Below are 21,162 nucleotides of genomic sequence, written 5' to 3'. Positions count from 1 at the left end.
TGACATTAACACTTTTGTAGAGGGACTGAATGCTGCCACGAAATGAGATTAAAGCTCATAAGCATGAAGTTGAAAAGTGACATTTTCATTAATAAATAATTTCATTTGTGACTTAAATAAATTGCGCATATATTCACACATCTAGCTTTGAATTATTGATTAAACAGCAGCATTTTTTTATGTGTATGTTTCTTAACTGCTCATGATTTCATCTGCACATCTATCGACTCTACTGATGTAAATACAACCTGTCACAGTATCATGTGATGTGTGTGTATTTAATGAACTGTCAGATTAGTTTGAGAGCGATAGCAGCTCCATTCCTGCTTTAAATGTTGGTAGAATTTGAACAGTAAACTCATGGTTTGTACTATGGATTATTTAAAAATGACCACTCGCCTTAAAAAACTTTAGCTTCACATTTGTTTTAATTTCGTGCTATTAATTAATAATCTTTTCTTTTTTTAATATAACATATACCATGCATCTTATCCACTGTCACCTTCAAGAGATGCTCAAAAAAACCTGAAAATATATTTGTATAAAACTTTTTTAAATTAACATTTTTACAAAAATGAAATTAATAAAATAAAAAATAATATTATTGCAGATGAAGAATTGAGTATGTTAAATATCTACATTAATGTTTCTATTAATTTGTGATAAATGATATTTATATATCATGTAGAGACTATAAATGAAAAAAACAGTTGAAAGTGCTGATGTAGGGCTTTTAATTTGAAATAGTTTTAAAATGGCATAGGAAGACTTTCAATTCAAAAGGCACAAACACTTTATTATTCTGCTGCATTTGTTTGTATTAATAATGAAAAAATATTTTTTGCAACCATAGACTGCTCAATAAAAATATTTTGAGTGATTATGACTAAAGATTTGTACATTTTTGTCGGAGTCTGAGTCATTTTTCTTGTGTTTTGTGTTCCTGACAGCTTTATACTACATTGAATTGAGAGTACAATAAATCAGACTTAAAGCTGAGTTTGAGCTGGAAAAAATACACCATGCATGTGGGTTACGGACAGTTTAAAAGGTGCTACACAAAGACAAAAAATTATGAATAGAAAGTCTGCAAAATGAACCAAAATGAACTGTGAAACTGTGGGTGATTCATTTTGGAAAACTGAAACATGGACACTATTTTTATAAAGGCAAAGAAGAAGAAAAGAAAAAGTGCATATGGGTCAAATTATCCAGTGGTTATTCTAAGAGGTTTTTTCATGCATGTAAACGTGCGTCCATCCTCGGTCTCACCCGTGTTTCTGAGTCAGTTGGCTTTTAACCATCAGTGATTAGTCACCCGCCAAAATAATATAACTATTACTCCTTCATTTCCTTCATTTCCCCTCTTCATGTGTGACTCATCCTGTATTCAGCTGTGAAAGGCACCAACACTAAACCACCATGTGTTTTCCTTTTTTTCCTTTTTTTCCACCTTCACTTCCAGGCTGTGTGTTTCTTTAAGGCTGCACCGGCCCCTCAAAGTGTGAATAATATTCAGTAAGGAGTAAACGCTTAAGTGGGAAAGCTTTTAGCACATTATCCACTGGCAATTGCAAGGTAATCTAATTTGCCAGCGCAGGTCTCTTATTAAATATCTGCAGCAGCGGATTTGCATTCAGGAGTCTCCTAATGGGTTTAGCTGCTCCGTGCATCTCTGGCTCGGTGTTCGCGTGAGTGAGTCTCCATCTCTGAGAGAGGAGAGAGAGAGAGTGACATTGAGGATGAGAGGTGATCCTATTCACACACACACACACACACACACACATAGAGACGCCTTTGGAAAAAATCTGGAGTCAGCATTTTGGGAGCATGCTGCCTTCAGGGACTCCTTGTAAGCTTCAGATTTGACTTTCTCAGCATCAAACATTTTGTATTTTAATATCTTATAAATATATATGTATTTATCTAAAATGGGGCCTGTTGTAAAAGTGCTGTCTCTCTGATTGGCTGTTGTAAACCAAGCACTGCCTATCAGTCATATCCCGGAAGAAAAAACATTTTGTCATGATAAAGCTTCAGCCTTAGGTGACGTCTAGACCGGATTCAGTCCCTATCAAGTTAAAAGCAGGGGAAATGAAAAAAAAGATTTCTTTTATCAGTCTTGAAAGGATTCTTCTTTGATATAAAACTGTATGAGTGACTAAGGACAGTAATATGATGATAACAGCAGAGAGTCTGAGCCTGGAAACCTGCAGTATATAGACTGTGTAAATGTAATAGACTGCAGACTGGTCTGTTGTCACCAGAAAAACTAACTGGGCTGCTGCTGCTGTTAGAGCTGGTACAGGCCTCATACAAATAATGTGCATTTCCTGTTGTCATGTGAAAGTGTGTGTGTGTGTGTGTGTGTGTGTGTGTGTGTGTGTGTGTGTGTGTGTGTGTGTGAAAGATTAGGGGCTCACTGGTGTGTGTCATAGAACGGATTAACCCAAGACTGCTGCTCCTGCACTCAATAAGGGTTCGTGTGTGTGTGTGTGTGTGTGTGTGTGTGTGTGTGTGTGTGTGTGTGTGTGTGTGTGTGTAGTGCTGCCAGGGCGGTTCTCACAGTTGCTGAGACATCTCACATCATGAATCCTGATGTAAATATCAGCCCGTCTGGTTGATCTACATCTGGTTTTTTTCTACAGTCATAAACTCCTTTCACTTCAGACATTAATATTAAAACTAATGTAAGTTGAATAACAGTTAAAATCTGCAACACTTACTGCCACCCATGCGAACAAAGGCACCAAAACAACTGCCACTAACTGTCACTCATGTGTTTCTGCCCCCATATGTTTAACACCAACACAAACAACGCAGAACAGACCTGAAATAAACACATCGTTACTGAAGGTGATTCATTGTGTGTGTTTTGAATCTGCATGTTGTTGTTTGTATTTTACTGAAAACTTTCTCTGGGAAGCGTCAGCGTCCATCACCAGCGCTGTCGGTGCACTCCTTTTACCTGATCTCCTTGCACTTCTTGACCTCCTTGCACTTACCTCAATGTCTCCTGCTGCTTTAGCGTCGTCCTTCACTTGTGAGTTGCTTTGGATAAAAGCATCTGCCAAATGAGTGAATGTAAATGTAAATGTAAATGTATTCACTTTATTAATGATGTTTCAGTCCTGAGACCTTCAGCAGACAAAGTTAATATATACAAACAGCCAGTGATGGAAAAAATTCAAATGCATCGACTCATGAACTAAAAGTATCTTAATACTTCTATTCCACAATATTTCAGACTTTCTACCCCGCTACATTGATCTGACTCTATCGTTACTTTTCACATTAAAGTTTTACATGTAGGAATATAATCATTTTATATAATACAATGTATTATTATAGATAAAACTAAACAGTATATATAGTTTATTTAGTTCCACTTTGACTATATTAAAAATATGCAAATATTTAATGCATCAGTGATAATATTCTGATAACACTTAGAGTGGTGCCATTTTGCATAGTGAACACATTTACTTATATTTTACTGCTAACACTTCTGTACTGTCACTTCAGTCACATTTTACTTGTAATGGAGTATTTTATACTGTGGTGTTGGTACTTTTACTGAAGTAAAAGATCTCAATGCTTGTTCCACCTCTGCAGACGTAGAGACTAAAGACTTTCACCCGGGAACGACCCGCCTATCACATGGGCTCTACAAGGGTTTAATGTGATGTGAACCCACTTTTTATAGCCTTTTATTGTAATTTTACAATGTATGTTTACAAATGGAGAGATCAGCATCATGTTTGTTGTTACATTTGAACAGTTCATTGACCTCATCCATCCTTTGAATGTTAAAAATAATCATTAGTTAATAAAAAGATTTTTTTGAGCTTACACACCTGTCACTCAGACTTTTAGGTGATGGATCTTTTCTTAATGAATGGTTATTAATGGTCCTCCTCCTGAGTATGTGTCAAAGTGCCCTCGCCCTTGAGCAAGACAATGTGTGTGCAAATGTAATATTCATCTACAATATAAAGCAACAACAAAAAAGAGCTAAAGCATCAGAAATATCTGTTTTTACACAGTGTCAAATAATAAAATATATATATAAGCTTCACCTGAAGTCGGCCTGTTTATTTTAGGCGATGGGACTGACAGCAGGGGATTTGTTCTGTGTGTGTGTGTGTGTGTGTGTGTGTGTGTGTTTGGGGAAAGATAATGAATCTATGTGGAACTTTACAAAATGAAAATGTGTGTGTGAGAGTGTGTGTAAAGCTGCCACCACCATCATCATCATCATCTCACTGCTGACATTAATTATCTAATAACAAAATCTTCTCCAGGAAAATCTCTCTTGTTGACATTCTGGGTTTGTGGTTCCCAACATGTGGTCTGGGGCCCCTCCAGGGGTCCTTGAGAGGGCTCCGAGTATAAACTAAATATTACATCTTATTTCTCATTTTAATATTGTGCAATGGCAGCAAAGAATTACATTTTCTTAAACATATATTTATCATTTCCCAATGTCATCACCTCCTATAGGTTCAGTATGAAGTCATAAAAAATTATATATGATTCCAACCTCTCTCTCTCTCTCTCTCTCTCTCTCTCTCTCTCTCTCTCTCTCTCTTTCTCTTTATTTTGGGTCTTTGGCATGAAAAAAAAAAACACCCTGACAGCCTTAGGTTTAATTGGCTGCTCGGTATCAGAGGCGCTGTGGGACGGTGGGAGTGTGACGTGGAAGCAGAGGCAGTGATTGGAGGGCACGCAGGAATTATAAGGGGAGGGTGAACCGGACTGAAGCTTCCCAAAGAGCCGCCGGCCTCAGATCTGGCACTGCAGGACGCGCACAAGTCTCGGGAGTCAGTCCTCCTCCTCCTCCTCCTCCCTTCACCATGCGTCCAACAAGACTCTCAGCTCCGCAGTGACAAGCGTCTCCACCGCGGCGAGACTTTCACCGTCTGAGCGAGCAGATTGTTTATGCGCAAAAAAGCGAAATCGAGGAGGAACTGTGCGTTTTTTGCGCTTTTTTTTCTTCCCTCCGCTGGGAGCTAAAAAAAAATGCGGAGTTGAGGGTTTCTGGAGGATTTTTTTTTATTACTGTTATTATTTAAAGGGGAATATTTTGGTCCAAGCCTTTTACCACCGACATGGAGTACACATCATCCCCGAAACCGCAGCTCTCATCCCGGGCAAATGCTTTCTCCATAGCCGCCCTGATGTCCAGTGGGAAGCCCAATAAGGACAAGGAGACGGAGGAGAACACCATCAAGCCTCTCGGTAAGGATGGAGGAGGAAGAGAAAGAGAAAACCTAAATCAAGATAAATTAAGGTTGATTTGTGCGTGAGGTTACAGGTAAAGATTATACACCTGTTTAATGAGTTTTACGCAGCGAGTTTATGAAGGATTTGGGCGAAGTCACGTTCAACCTCCACGTTGAAGCAAGGACAGAACAAACTGGAATAAATATTTTAAAAAATACAATTAAATTAGGATGAACTGTGTGATGACAGTGAGGTAAAAAAAAGTCAATGATCAAGGAGGTATAATATTTACAAGTAGGCTAAATAGAAAAGACTTTTAACATCCTCATAATGTGACAAATATATTAAATTTACTCTCCAGTTACTAGTTTGCAGTTGTTTAAAATAGCAAACTTAGGCTGTTGATAAACGATTTTAACGATGAATATATTCATTTGGTTCAAAGACAAGAATATATGACACGCTGGCGTCTTTTTATTCTTCTGAATTTGACAGAAAATAAATGGTAACGTGATGTTTCACTTTGTTAGTTTCTTTATGTGTCATTTCCAAAACTTCAACTAACAGAAATCCACACAGAATGAGTTGCTAATCCAAATCTAATTCACCTGTTTCGCCTTTTTCCATTTTAAAAATAAAAATACATTTAAATAAATAAATTAAAAAAAACATTGGCAGACACATCAGACAAGATTTACTTCTTTTATTTATATAATTTAGATAAAATGGTAAAAGAGGTTTACGCTTGAGGATAAACAAGTTTTATGGATTCAAATACCAGTTATAAAATGAAGTTGATGCTATCCTTTTTCTAGGGATAAGTCTTGGTCTACATTTTAATAAGAATATAATCTGAAATATGAATTATATTTAGGCATAGCTACCTTTTCTTTTTTTAGTAGGCTACTGCTACCGTCAAGTCTACAAGATAAAGAAAAATAAAACGGAATAATGTTTTTTCCATTTTATTAAAAGAAACAAAAACATGTTGGCTGTCTGACTTTGTTCTCCGAAATAACTGAAAATGAGAATGATTCTCACACGTGCTCTGGTTGTGTCTCTGTCTCCTCTCTGCATCCACCGGACACAGAGCAGTTCGTGGAGAAGACCTCCTGTAACCAGCAGTCTCTGGCTGACCTGTCCTCTCTGGACGGCCACGGGGACTTCAGCGGGAGCGCGCCTGCCGTGTGCACGGAGCCGCTCATCCCCACCAATCCCGGCATCCCCAGCGAGGAGATGGCGAAGATCTCGTGCAGCCTGGAGACTAAAGAGCTGTGGGACAAATTTCACGAGCTCGGCACCGAGATGATCATCACCAAATCCGGAAGGTGAACGGTCGACTGTCCTTATTCTGATTTAATTATTTATATTTATTTATTCATTTATGGCTTTTCCACAGACAGAGCATCAGAGCTGAAGAGTTCATATGAACGTGCTACACAATGATGTAATGTTTCACTGACCTCACAGACCTGTGAACAAAGAGCAGGTTATAGGTTGTAAATACGGTCACGGCAGCTGGATGGATGTGCAATGACAATATCACAACAATGACAAAAAAACCAACAAAAAAAAAACATCCTGAAATAAAAGCATACAGATAAAAATGTCATATTTGTAAGGGCTTCAGGCGTTTTCGTTCTGCACAGCGTGGCCCTTCGCTGTAGATGCAGGACATTAGAGCCGAACCACTAGCACAGTGAGGTCATGCAGTTTTAACAGCCCGGGGGGAGTTTGCAGTCTACAGTTAAACGAATATAAATTGCGGATATTTAAATGGCTCGTTACGATATTTTCAGACTGGACTCCCTGCTTCTAATCCAACAAAATAAAAACTAATGGAAAATCCAAAAACCCCCACGAGAGTTTAATTCCTAGTGTACAGAACGCTTTCAAACACCATTTCAAATTAGTATTGTTAGTTGCAAATATTTAAACGAGAGAAAGTTTAAAAAAAAAAAAATCCAAGGAATTAAAACAGTTTTAGAGATTTTACTTTTGGCGTCTGGTCAGACTTTGCGTTGGACGTGGACACAGCCCTGCATGAGAGTGGACAGTTCTTTCTTTTTTAACTGACAGGTGTAAGATAGTCAAGGATTTGTGCACAAGGGGTTTGCTCAAAATTGTCAATATAGTCTATTAATGATTGTTAATTAATTAATCATTTTAATAACATATGGTATGTATACAAATGTTATTAGTAATTACGGTAGGCAACAACAACAATGATGATAATAATAATAATAATGATAATATCATCTGTCTCTTCTTCAGGAGGATGTTCCCCACCATCCGGGTCTCTTTCTCCGGGGTGGACCAGGACTCAAAGTACATCGTGTTGATGGACATTGTCCCGGTGGACAACAAGCGGTACCGGTACGCCTACCACCGCTCCTCCTGGCTGGTGGCCGGCAAGGCCGACCCTCCTCTGCCCGCCAGGTACAGCTGCTCAGCCTTCACCCTCCACCCTGCTCACACACCACCCGAGCTTAACGCATAGGCCTATAATGACAGACATGTTTTTGTTCCTGGTAACATTCAAACGTCAGTTCTTACACACCGACAAATAAAAATGCAGGGATTTCTTTTTTACAGTGAGATAACTAGAAAAAAACAATCAAAAATAGATTTTGGAAACCTAAAAAACAGAACATATAGACCTACAGGTTAAGCTGACGGTTGATCCAGTCTGTTTCATTTTTCTCAAGTGGCAACACGTTGAAATAAATTCTCATCAGTCACCAATAACATTGGAATTCTTCATACAGTTGTGACTTATACTTGAAATAAAATATTATATTGACGAGTCTGTGGTGTTTGTAATGCAAGGACAAAGCCAACGTAGCGTGAATTTTGTTTGTTAGACTTGCTGTTCATCGTCTAAATTAAACTTGTAAGTCAATGTTAGCCTACCATTTTTTTTGATGATTTGAAATTTAAATGAAGTTTAATTTAAAGTATTATGTTAAAACTGATGCCATAATGGAAACCATCACATATTTTTAATCTAACCGCATTTCTTTGTCCACTGGGAACACTCATACTGACTGGGTTGTTTTTTAAGTCAGGTTTCCATGCATGCAGACCTTGAAGAAAAAATATTTAAAGATCGAAATCTGCTTAAATATCATGGCGCAATGCTTGCAGAAGTTACAACAGACTAGCCAACAATTATTTGGGAACTTATGCCTCTTTTATTTCGATTTGTTCGATGTAAATGTGGACTAACGATATGGGCAATTAAATATATTAGTGCAGCTTGTTAGTCAAATAATTATTTTTCCTTTGTCTTTCTCGCCAGTCTTGAAACAGGGTATACATGTCTAAAATCAAACAAAGACAGAAAACAACGCCGAAATAATGATTGTTTATTCAACAATATTCAGATGTTATAGAACGCGGTTGCTAAGCGACATGTAATTTTCCTGTTAGCGCTGTTTACATACGCGCGTTGATTGGGTATGGAACGTTGGCTTCGAACGCCTGCCAGCCAATCAGAGTTGAGGATGTGACCTGCTGCCTTCAGGCTCGGAAGTAGGCGGTGTTGTGTCCTACTCTGTTTCTTGAACCTCCACCTTATCCCTAACCCCAACCGGTCGTCTCTAATTATACTTAGCCTGACCTCAGCCCTATTGCTACTGTAGCTAACTAACTAACCCCTCATCCCGAGCCCGGAAGTCTAATGTCCTCTGTTCTTCTTCTCTGGCAGGTTGTACGTCCACCCGGACTCACCGTTCACCGGAGAGCAGCTGATGAAACAAATGGTTTCCTTCGAGAAAGTCAAACTGACAAACAACGAACTGGACCAACACGGACACGTGAGCACTTTATTACTCTCTTTATTCCTCTTTTGTCTCGAGAAAACAATGATTTAAAAAAAGCAAGTCACGTATTAACCCACACTATAATGTATATTACAGGCTTACCTGTTCGAAACCCAGTAAAAACGTTAAGCTAGCTACAAGTGACTCAAAGCTAATAGGCTAGATGTATCACGTTTGCTACACTAGAAAGACAATTAACTTGCTAACATTCCTAACATTTTTAAATAAGCCTGAATAAATCTGTATCTAAGTTGACTACCTTAAAATTTAAATTTGTGCAGGAACAGTTCTGATCTGGATTTGTGAGATATTATTAAACAACAAGCTATAAGTATAAATGTTAACCAAATTGCATGTAAAAACATTTTTAAAAGGCAGAAGCGTGTGTAAAATCATATAGTTTCCATGAAAAAGATTTGTCTCTATCTGATTTAAAGAGCAGTGTGGCATTATATAATTACTTGCCTGACTAGAGCAAATTGTTCTTTTAATCCTCCTTTTACTGAAGGCATCATGACAAGCACTAACAGGTAACAGGAAAAAAAAATCAGAACATAAAAATATTTATCCTTTATCCATTAATAAGCCAACTGAAGCACACAGCCTGGGGAACCAGGTAATTATTATCTTTAAGGGTGTGTACGTGTGTTTGTGTTGCTCTTTTTTTCAGTCCAAATAAAGACTATTTTCTTGGCATTATTTACATGGAGGTTTTATTTTATCAGACAGGGTGTTGCTTGTTTTGTCAGAGACATATTCTTTATTTATTAGCTGTTATTCATACAGAGAAATTGTATTTTTCCTTGTTAAACAGAAATGTAGATATGGATATGTTTTTATTATATCAATTCAGGAAAAAAAAAAGTAGGGAAAAAATTACATTAAAATTTTCACAAAATTAATGTTTGCATCCTTTTAAGGATTATATGCAGGAATAATATTTTACATTATTTGCTGATGAGATATTTATTTATTTTCAGTTGTTGTGAGATATAAAAAGTATAATTTAACCTTGTAGCGCAACAACAACTAAGGGGATGATATTTAATTATCTCTATCACATAACTGTCATGAACTCATTCATACTGGTCATGGTCCTGTTTTTACTGACAGACTGTGAAGTAATTAAATTAATTAATGAAATTCATATTCTTTTTTTAAAAAAAGCCACAAAGAAATGTAGAATAAAGCATTGCTGATAAAGGATTTATTTGAAATGATTCACTTGCATCCAAAATATGTATGTTAAAAATATCTCAGACTATATAATAGTAATTTACTTAATCATTCAGAAAAACAAGTAGATGTGTGGAAGAATTTGTTGATAAAGATAAAAAGGTGGCAACATTAGTCTTTATGTAATGAGAACATAACTTTTTTTAAATATTATATTATTACTACTTTTTTTTTTTTACTGAGATAATAACAGTATATTGTACCAATCTATGTTGCTGAATTTAGCTTAGCTTCTACTTCTTTCATCCTACGGCCTCTGAGACTTGCTGTGCAATTAGTCGTCTTTATGACTGACACCAAAACACAAATGCTGCATATATTACATCTGTATTTTGCTGCATCTCCGTCTCTCATTGTCATCTTAGAAGCTCTTTGTGTTCCTCTTAGTTTTTAATTTCCTTTTTTTCTCCATCTCTTTTTCTTTCTCCATCCAGTCAGACCAGTAAGTCTGGAGAGATTTTTATTTCAAGATATACACAAAGCTCCACAAACTCCTTCACAAAGTGAAGCAGTTTAGAAAGGAAAAGGCATCGTGCCATGCTGAGCGTAAAAAGTCTCGTATTTATCATTTCAGAAATATCTCTATGTTATTGTTGTGGATCTATTTAGATATTTATTACAGATTTATTTATTTATTCTTATTTTATTATTACACGTGATTTTTTTATTGACAATATTTTAATGTATTTATCGAATACAAAATGCCAGGAATGAAATTAAAAAGGAGCTGGACCAACCAGGTTTTTAAGATACCTGAGAAAGAAATCACAACACAACATCCATTTAGTAGCTGTTTTGGAGCTTTCGATCGTATCATATCATCTTCATCAGCAGATGGAGTTTGCCCAAATGTCTATATTTTAAAATTCTTTTGATGTTTTTGAACTTTCCCATCTATGTTGGATTAAAAGATGTGATTAAAAGTGTATTCTTGACCATGACATTTTTGATTTATAAAGAACTTTTTAAACCTACCTGCAACAATATCCCCTTGTGACTTTTACTTTACTTTCACTTATTATTTTAGCACACTGAAGAATAGTGCAAGAACTGTGCATTTTAAAAGGAGGCTTGTGATATTGTGTATTTTTGTTATTGTCAGCAAATCCCATGAAAAGACCAAATTCAAGCTGTTTCAGTGTTTGGGTTCATCTCTCAGTATTTTCCAACTCCCCTGCCCCATGTGGCTCTGCTCAAAACCCACTGGTTCCTACTGAAAACATAATTCTTTAAAATGGGTCATAAAGATATAATTTCATTTTAAAAAAGAGTTTATAATTTCAGCTAGTCACTGTAAATCTTAGCAATCATTAGTCAGAGTAAATAGTGCATTTTTTGGGGACTATTTTCGGCAGTGGATTAACACGTGGCAGCAGGAAGGTATGTGTCAGACAATATGTTCAATTCACTGTTGGTTTTGGTCTTTTTCATAGAAATTGTTCGCAATGAGAAAAATATAGGAGGTTATCCTAAATCATTTCATCAGAACGGACCCTGATCATAATGTATTTACTCTGGTTAAACTCAGCTGAATCTGTTCTTCTCCCCGTCTCACTGATGGTCATTTTGTCGTCTGCAGATCATCCTCAACTCCATGCACAAGTACCAGCCACGGGTCCACATCATCAAGAAGAAAGACCACACCGCCTCGCTGCTCAACCTCAAGTCCGAGGAGTTTCGCACCTTCGTCTTCGTCGAGACCGTCTTCACCGCCGTCACGGCCTATCAGAACCAGCTGGTGAGTGATTGACAGCTGACGTACGCCGGCGGTCCTCATTACTGTTGTTAAACTGCTGAGCTCTGCTGTCATAATTCCCGTGAAACTTTAAAACAATAAAATAGCTAAAAGCTCCATTTAGTAGCTTTTCTGGAGCTTTTCATTGTATCGCACAGTCTTCATCAGCAGATGGAGTTTGTCCAGTTGACATGGATTTGCAGATGCTCAAATTTACCGTTTTCTTTCTTAGAACTTTAAGGACTTCCTGTTCATCCTCGTCTTGAGGAAGGTCATGTGATACAGGGCGAAAGCTCCTGCTACTAAACATGAAATTACATTTAATACTAAATGGCACAAACAATAACTCAATAGAATAAAACCAGATCTTCTGTGAAAACACGACTGATCTCACCTTAAAAACTCGGAGACAGAGCCAGACTTCTTTCTAAAAAAGCAAACTAAATATCAGTGGGTCAGTTTAGGTCAATAAAGCACCAACACAATAACTGGGTCAATTTAACTCAGTATCCAAGGATTCAAAGGTTGATTTGACTCAGTGTTAGTGTCATTTTTTACATTAGTGTTGAGTTAATTATCCAAACTGAAACATGTCGTGGTTACAAACTGTTGTAATATATTCCAGCTTTTAAACGTCCATGTCTCGATTTGTTTCTGACTGTTAACATATATTATGTTTGTATCATTTACAGTTTTTGTACAACTAACAATACATCTGTGAGTGTTTGAATGTAGAATTTAAGCATATTGTGTTTAACAATGGATCAAAATTACTGTTATTATTATTATTATTATTATTACACAACACTGGGTCAAAGCAACACAATGCAGCAGTGCTATATTGACCCAGACTGGGTCAGTTTTTAATCTAGTGATTCTAAGTGTGAGGATTTACAAAAGGGAACATTATAATCCACATTACTGAGCCAGGTACCACTGAGCACCTGAGGAGCCTCTTATTTAGGCATTAATGGGTGAGTTTAATATCAGCAAAATTAATAAAATGACCAAAACTTAATACATTTGATTTCTTAAGAATATAGCAGTGGAGGGAGGAAGCCAGTAGGTTACAAGTTAAATTTGAAAAGACCGTGGAGTTTATTGAGCTAAAACATGGTAAATGATCTTCAATGAGTCTAAATGCACGTACTGTAAGTTTTCTGCCTTCATCACCATTTCATACCTGCTGAAAACTTCATTTCAAATCTGAAGTATTTATCCTCCTCATAAAAATATCCATGACTAAATGAGCAGAGTTCAGAGAAGATTCTTAGTTATTCTTTACGAAGAGTTTAACACTCAAAAACTCTCGTCTATTAGGACTTTATCACCCACAGTAAGAAGGTGGGTGTCAGGTCTTCAGGGCCGGATCTGTCCTCCCTCCTCCTCCTCAGCTTCCAGTGTGTTGTGCAGCACAAGAGGAGGCATCATTAACTAACGACAGTAATTAATAGACCGTTAGTAGTAAAGATCAGTGGCTTTAAAGCCTGAGCTCTATTGTGTTTGTAGTGTTGAGGTAACGTTACAGAGGAGAGAGTCAAGCTGCAGGAAACGGTACGTTGAGACGGACTGACTGGCTTCATGTGCCGAGAGAAAGAAGCAGAAATGAGAAAAAAACAAACACAGGGAGAAACAGATGTAAAATAAAGAGAAATATTAAGGGTCAAGAGAGAAGGATGAATAAAAAAAAACTGACCCCTCTTGCTCCTGTGCTGTGTTTTCCCTCAGATAACCAAACTCAAGATCGACAGCAACCCGTTTGCTAAAGGTTTCCGGGACTCGTCGCGGCTGACAGACATGGAGAGGTACAGGGGATTCTGGGTCCTGCACTGTTTGTTTACCTCTGTCACGCCGCCGCCGATAAGATACACAGAGAGGGAGGTGTGTGTGTGTGTGTGTGTGTGTGTGTGTGGGTGTGTGTGTGTGTGTGTGTGTGTGTGTGTGGGTGTGTGTGTGTGTGTGTGTGTGTGTGTGTGGGTGTGTGTGTGTGTGTGTGTGTGTGTGTGTGGGTGTGTGTGTGTGTGTGTGTGTGTGTGTGTGGGTGTGTGTGTGTGTGTGTGTGTGTGTGTGTGGGTGTGTGTGTGTGTGTGTGTGTGTGTGTGTGTAGGCCAGTGGTAGATATGCTTATGCTCATTAGTAAATACAGAAGCTTCAGTGTTTATTTCTCTCTGTTTGTGTCGCTGTGAAACAGATAAACCTCGTTCCATGTAACAACTGATGTTTTTTCTGTCTTTCATTCTTTATATCTCTTCTTTATCTTGTTTTATTCTTAATATTTCCTTCTTGTCTTTTTCTCTTTCTTGCTCCAAATTTCTCCTTCGTCTTTCTTCGTTCATATTTTTTCAGTTTCTTTCCATCTGTCCTTCTTGTTTTTACCTTCATTCTTTCCATGTCATCTTTTCTTTTTTCCTTTCTTTCATTCACCTCTTCTTTCTTTTGGTCCTTGTCTTTCATATTTAGTCTCACCTTCTTACTTTGTTGTCTTTCCTTTTTTCCTCTTCTTCCCTTCGTGCTTCATTTCATCCTTTCTTGTCCCTCCTTTCTCTTGTTTTTTTCCCTGTCATTTCTTTTTAATTGTATTTACTTCTTCTTTTGTACTTTTCCTTCATTTTCTCTTGTTTTCTTTTGTTGTGTCCATCTTTGTCTAAATATTTCCATCTTATCTTTCTTGTCTATTCATTTTTCACATTTTCCTTGTTTACTTCCTTTCATTCATTTTTCTTGTCTTCTCATTCTCGTTTTTCATTTTATACCTTTTCATTATTGTTTTTCACTGTTGTCTTTTCTCGTTATCTTTTCTGCTTTCTTCGTCTTTAAATGTTCTATTCCTTTTCCTCTTTCTTTCATTTTTTTCCTCCCTTGTTATTCCTGCCTTCTGTCTTCTACTGTTTCCTTTGTTGTCTTTTCAGCTTTCTGGTTATATTTTCTGTTTTATTTTACTATGTTGTGCATGAAAGAGACGAGTCAGTGTATGTTCATTAACACACATACACACACACACACACACACACACACACACACCTACAGGTACATATCCCCTTCCAAAGGATTTTTATGGACGCTGCCAAAACACACACTTCTCTTTATTCCTGATTCCGGCACAACGGCCAAAATCAGCCGACAAAATCAAACCATCTGCCCATTTCCTTCAATCAAACATCCTGAACAGAGACCGCCGAAACACAGCCAGACACTCCAACCCCAAACCCCCCCCCCAGCTTCTTCTTCTCTGTCTTTCTCTTTTTGAGGGCTGTGAATTAGACCTGATCAATTGATCTTCGGGGAGCTGCAGAAATCACATTAGTCTGGAGTCGGCCACTGCACTAAAACACACTGTAATTCAATTGGCTGCAGTGACTGATTGAAACCAGCATGCCCCGCCTCCCCCCCTTCGCCTCCCCCCTGCTCTGCTGTGCATTGTGGGAGTTTGCTGTGGCCTCTGCGCCGGAGGGGCCCGACGCTGATAAAAACACACACATTTGTACTCCTCTGCTGACAGATATTGCACTTTCCTAACCTAATTGGAGGGGTGGGGGCCGCAGAGGGAGGGCTGCTAATGTGGACGCATGGCTCTCATGATGCAGACCACTTGCCTGTCCACCCACTCACACACACACACACATACACACACACACACAAACACGCAGTACCTCCCCCCCAACAATTTGTGTCACTGTGTTTGAGAAGTGCTGTCTGACAAGACTCAAATGAGCTAATGCACTTTGTGGGATAGTGAACACACACACACACACACACACACACACACACACACACACACACACACGCCAGTATCTACATGTACAGTCAACACAAACATTAGAAGAAGAATACACAGAGTGGACACACATTTTCAGACGTGCACATAATTATTACATGAATGCACAGAAACATCGAGACGTATGAAAGAACATAAAAGGAGACTGGTGTTACAGATTTTGTGACGCTGAAATGTTGACCATTTATTGACGACTGAAGCTCTGCAGATTGACCTGTTCTCACAGCTATCGAAATATTGAATCCTGCGAACAGCTGATTGAGTGTAATGAGTTTAAAGTAATTTTTTGAATATTTAAAAAATGTTTTTAAAAAATTGAAATGAACAAAATGTGTTTATTATGAAAAATGCCTATAGACTTTTTAAAACAAAGATGGGGTCAACAGCTACTAAAACACGTGACCACGGGGAAATTTTATTTATTTATTTGTGATTTTTATTGTTTTTATATGTGAAATCAATCAAGATACTGCACACACAGAGACAACTCACCTACAGACATGAAAACACACTAGCAAGAGTTTGAATACACAAGCTTCACTTTTAAGAATAGAGTTCATGTATGTGTTGTTAGCTTCAGGTGCGTTCACAGTGGGGAAAAAAAGAGATTTATTTTGGGGCTCTCTCTTCGGCTTTTGCTGCAGGGAAAGTGTTGAGAATCTGATCCACAAGCACTCGTACGCCCGGTCGCCGATCCGAACCTACACCGGCGACGAGGAGAACCTGGGCGAGGACGGACACGTCACACACGGCAGAGGTGAGCGGCTGTCTAACTCTCTCACACACACACACACACACACACACACACACACACACACACACACACACACACACACACACACACACACACACANCACACACACACACACACACACACACACACACACACACACACACACACACACACACACACACACAGACAACAGATCCTGTCAGCACAGATACAGATACAGGAGATGAAATGGATGGTGGGTTTTATTCTGTATTTGTCTTATTGTCAACAAATCCCGTGAAAAGACCAAATGTGTTCATCTGTTACTTAATTATTTGTGACTCTTTAGCCCATTGATTCAAAATCAATCATATCGTTTTATTAAAAAAAAAGCTGGACACTAGCTCTTAGCAATCTGTTCTCAATCAGGAGGGAATAGTGCTTTGGTGGGGACTATTTTCATTGGCGGATTAATAGACATTTGGTTTTCTAGTGAGTTTTTGCAGCAGCAGAAATGTGGGACAGAATTGAAGTCTTTGTTCTGATTGAATTTGTTGACAATAAGAAAAATAAAGAACTTTAAGCCTCATCCTTAAATCTATTTTTATGTCCCCATAAACATTTACATCTACATGTGTCTCCTGCAGGTTCAGCGTTCACCGCCTCAGACAACCTCTCTCTGAGCTCCTGGGTCACCACCACCTCGGGCTTCTCGGGCTTCCAGCACCCGCAGTCCCTGACGGCCATGGGCACCGGCACCGCCTCCCTTCCCCACCCCATCCAGGGCTCCCTGCCGCCCTACAGCCGGCTGGGCATGCCGCTGACGCCCACCGCTCTGGCCGGAACCATGCAGGGCAGCGGGCCGTCCTTCCCCTCCTTCCACATGCCCCGCTACCACCACTACTTCCAGCAGGGGCCCTACGCCGCCATCCAGGGACTGCGCCACTCCTCCACGGTCATGACGCCCTTCGTATGACTCCGTCCTGGGGAGGAGACAGCCGAACCTCACGCTAACGTCCACCCCCAATCCAGTGCAACAAGTTATTTCTCCACGCCGGCTCATCACTCCTCATCCAGTTTGTATCTTTCCCCTCTGGTCTTTGTAAATAGTTCCCCTCACTGAGCGAGGTGGTGGTACCAACATGAAGAGGATGAGGTTCACTGAAAGCCAAGCCAGAAAAGAAGACGGACTGAAAGAACCCCAGGACCTGCGGGACCACCAGCAGGTTTCAACAAACTCTTTGGTGACATTGTACAAACTATAAAACCTAAAGCAAGACAAGACGGTAAAGGGAGCATGTTTGATCTTGGCCCTTGATGAACAGTGGATCCTCAACGTAAACTCATTTTAACAACATTTATTAAGACCCTGTCTCCCTCTAAAGATTCAACACTCACTGGCTACAGGGTCTCCACCGAAGCTTTAAAGATGGCAGGTTGCCCTAAACTGACTCACCTGACGCGACAGTATGTTGGACAGCAGCGACTCTGAGTCTGTGAACGTTTCAGCATATCAGAGAGGCAGAACGGCCGTCTCAGCTTTTCTGTGTTTTCTAGAAAGCCAGCCATATGTACAGTACAAAGCTACAACTCCACGCTCTGAGGAAAATAATGTCAAAAACATAAAGTTAAAGTGCATTGTACAAAGATGAAGATGCTACATTTACTCATAGGAAAAATTCTCACTGTAGAGTGCAAAAAAAAAAAAAAAGAAAAAAAAAATCATAGGACGCATGCAGACCGCTATAGACAAACACACTGGGTAAACTTTATATGGAATAATATGGGATGAATAAGATCACCTGCAACAGGGGTGAAGGATTTCTTCTTACTTTAAATTAAAGGCCCGGTCAAACCAGCAAAAATCTGCAGAAGCATCGTCTTTGGATTTCCTCACAGCGGCAGTGAAACTTTACCATTGTTCCACCTGAGGTTCAACTTTGGTGAACTCATGCAAATCCAATAGCAAACCGTCTAGACACTGCTGACAGACGAGAGTCCAAAGTGGAAGAAATTACAGCTTAAACTGGAGCTTTTTGGCTGTGTTGTTTATTTTATCTCCTCTCTGGCGAATGAGATTGCTAACTGACAATTAGCAAAGCTCGTTAGCCAGGAGTTTTTTTTCCTCTTCAATAATTCTGTCTTGGATGAAACGTTTAACACTCCTGACAACAAAATACAAAGAAACTAGAGGAGCGTTTGTGACTGACTGTTACTAGCATGTTAGCCGTTAGCTGATCAGCTAGCCCTGTGAGTAGTCCCGACTGCCACCCCCTGTTTGACGAAGACTCGATCACTGTGTTGCTGTCTGGAGTGACCGGGCCTTAACTAAGAGGAATCTAACCACATAATGTGTTGAGTCCATTAACATCTGTTTTAAAAATATTCATATTTCAGTTCTTTATTTTAAGTGTGGCCATAAATGTAGCCCTAATCAATCTGTTTCCTGTGATGCTGAGGGAAACAAAGAGGCAGAAGTTGATCTCACTGATGATGCATTGTAATCTCTTCTATGACAGAACATACAGAAGCATTTGAAGGGAAGCAGCAGCGTGATTTCATGTGTTTCCATTGTAAACAGGCGGCAGCATCTACTGTATGTAGAAACATCACGTTTGACTCCACCAGGTTTTCTGCTGCCGACCGTCGACTGCAGCCTGTTAGCAGCTGGTGTTTAGCAGATGTTAGCGCGGGCTGATTCATGGCGGCGTCAGAGCTGCCGACAGGGCATCCGCACCTGGAAATAATGGCTCCCTGCTGTTTCATTTAAAACATGCAGGGAGGAAGAAGCTGGAAGCTGCAGGAGTCGACTCACTCGCTCTGAGATGGTGCAGCTGCATTAAAATGTTAAAGTAGTCAAAGTAATTTATTTGAAAGTTTTTATAAAGAAATACAAATACAAGCAGCCACAGGTGAGATGGTTCTACCTGGAGTGACTGCTGCTGTTTTGAGGTGCATTTTATTATGAAGATAGATTTTCAATTCAGAAGCTCCACAGCAAAAAAAAGTCTGAGAAACCACAGCTAGACTGATGAATTGGACAATATTAGCTTTCCGTTCCATAGTTTGACCTTGATGAGACTATTTTTCAACTGTAAGATTCTTTTAGAGCCGTAATAACAATTATTATTATTGATCAGATTGATTAATTCTTTGTTTCGTCTTCAAAAAATGTCAGAATACCCAAAATAACTTCCCACAGCTCAACGTGATTTATTCAGATTGCTTGATTTATCCAACCAACTGTCCACAGCACAAACAATATTCAGTTTATTATCATATATGACACAGAGAAGCAGCAAATCCTCATGTTGAGAAGCCGGAGTCGGTGAAGTTTTGTCATTTTTTTGCTTGAAAACCAACTGAAAGGATCAGAAGATAAATTAATCGATCAACCGATTTATCATTTCAGCTCATTGAAATGTTGAAAGTTGAATGATTCTCATCAAATCAGTTCGTTTATGTTCTACATTTATGAAAAAAAAAGATCTTGGCTGATATTTTGTTGTCTCATTTTTAAACCCTAATATACCAGTATCAGTCTCAGCCAGACTTTGTCATGACTCTAGTGCAGCGATCTGTTCTGTTCTGTCTTGTTTTATGATACAGAGGCTAATTTCTCAAATTACTGACACAGTTTGAAGCATGTTGGAAAGACTAATAATCATTTTTCACTGGGAAATCTGACTTATAAGAAGACACACTGATTAATAAGAAAATTACTGGTTCGGAGGGAGATTTCTTGCAGCAAGTCCGTCTGTCATGTTTATGCACAAAACCTTGTTGAATCATGAAAGCACCAGCGTTAGCTTCATCCAGAGGTGTGTGTCATGGACGAAGATGTTTTTTAGTTCTGTGGAAGCAGAATTTCAAAGTAATGATAAATGAGCTGTTACACAAACACACTGTAAATGTCCTGGTTTGACTTGTGCCACATTTTTACATTTATCATATGAAGCCTGTTGCTGTTCTGACGCCTTGCATATCATTAATGTGCAAGCAGTTAATTTTATCTCATCTGTTTTTTGAGGAAAGACAAGTACTTGGATCCTTCACTCCCATTTTTTTTGCTTTGTAATCAAATCCAGGTCTTGTTCTGATGTACAGCCTGAACTGAATGTTGATTTCCATCTTTCTAAATGTACAACACTTCCTTCAAACGTTACGCACATTCCCGATTTACCACTGAAAATAATCTGGGTTTTTTTTTTTTATTGTTTTGTTTCCTTTTGTATGCCATAATCTGACACCGGATGAGATTGTGTTTTGATGATTTTTAAGTGCAATATATTTATTTTGCTCTCTGGAAATAATGTGTAATGTACTATGCCGCATTTAAAAAAAAAAAAAAAAGTTATTTGTAAACCTTGAGAAATATATATCACCACCCAAATATTTTGAGTTATTTTTTTTTTCACTGACATCATGTACACGTTTCTCCCTCGCAGTGATTGTCAGAAATAAATTAAATCATGAAATGATTTAAAAACCACAGCTGATACACAGATATTTAATGAGCCTGTTTTTTACTGTTTAAGCCAAAGCAGACAAGACGTTTATCTGAGCTAATACCTCTATAATTTATTTTTGCCCATGCTATAATTTAAGAACTATCTATCTTCTAGTTTATGGGATAAAATATTATTAAATATGA

General features: G+C 38.6%; 1 protein-coding gene across 2 annotated transcripts; it reads left to right on the top strand.

Moving 5' to 3' along the window:
• The first annotated feature begins 4,786 nt into the window (after positions 1 to 4,786).
• On the top strand, positions 4,787 to 21,162 carry tbx20 (T-box 20). Of its 2 annotated transcripts, none has more exons than XM_022746171.1 (8): positions 4,787 to 5,241; positions 6,317 to 6,554; positions 7,501 to 7,665; positions 8,936 to 9,044; positions 11,866 to 12,024; positions 13,750 to 13,826; positions 16,441 to 16,553; positions 17,156 to 21,162. In XM_022746171.1, exons 1-8 carry the CDS (start codon positions 5,112 to 5,114, stop codon positions 17,482 to 17,484), a joined length of 1,320 nt encoding a protein of 439 aa, XP_022601892.1. In that variant the 5' UTR covers positions 4,787 to 5,111; the 3' UTR covers positions 17,485 to 21,162. The 2 variants fall into 2 exon arrangements, with proteins under 2 accessions (XP_022601892.1, XP_022601891.1); XM_022746170.1 differs by having other exon boundaries at positions 16,438 to 16,553.

Source organism: Seriola dumerili, unplaced genomic scaffold, assembly GCF_002260705.1.
Source record: "Seriola dumerili isolate Sdu_G_001 unplaced genomic scaffold, Sdu_1.0 BDQW01000092.1, whole genome shotgun sequence".
NCBI lineage: Eukaryota > Metazoa > Chordata > Actinopteri > Carangiformes > Carangidae > Seriola > Seriola dumerili.
This window is presented reverse-complemented; position numbering and strand designations above follow the sequence as displayed.

Bases quoted from the DNA above. Each gene is read 5' to 3' on its own strand.
- tbx20 (XM_022746170.1), top strand. From the start codon at position 5,112: ATGGAGTACACATCATCCCCGAAACCGCAGCTCTCATCCCGGGCAAAT. The intron at 7,666-8,935 runs GTACAGCTGCTC...CTTCTCTGGCAG, and splicing joins GACCCTCCTCTGCCCGCCAG to GTTGTACGTCCACCCGGACT. The intron at 13,827-16,437 runs GTACAGGGGATT...CGGCTTTTGCTG, and splicing joins CGGCTGACAGACATGGAGAG to CAGGGAAAGTGTTGAGAATC.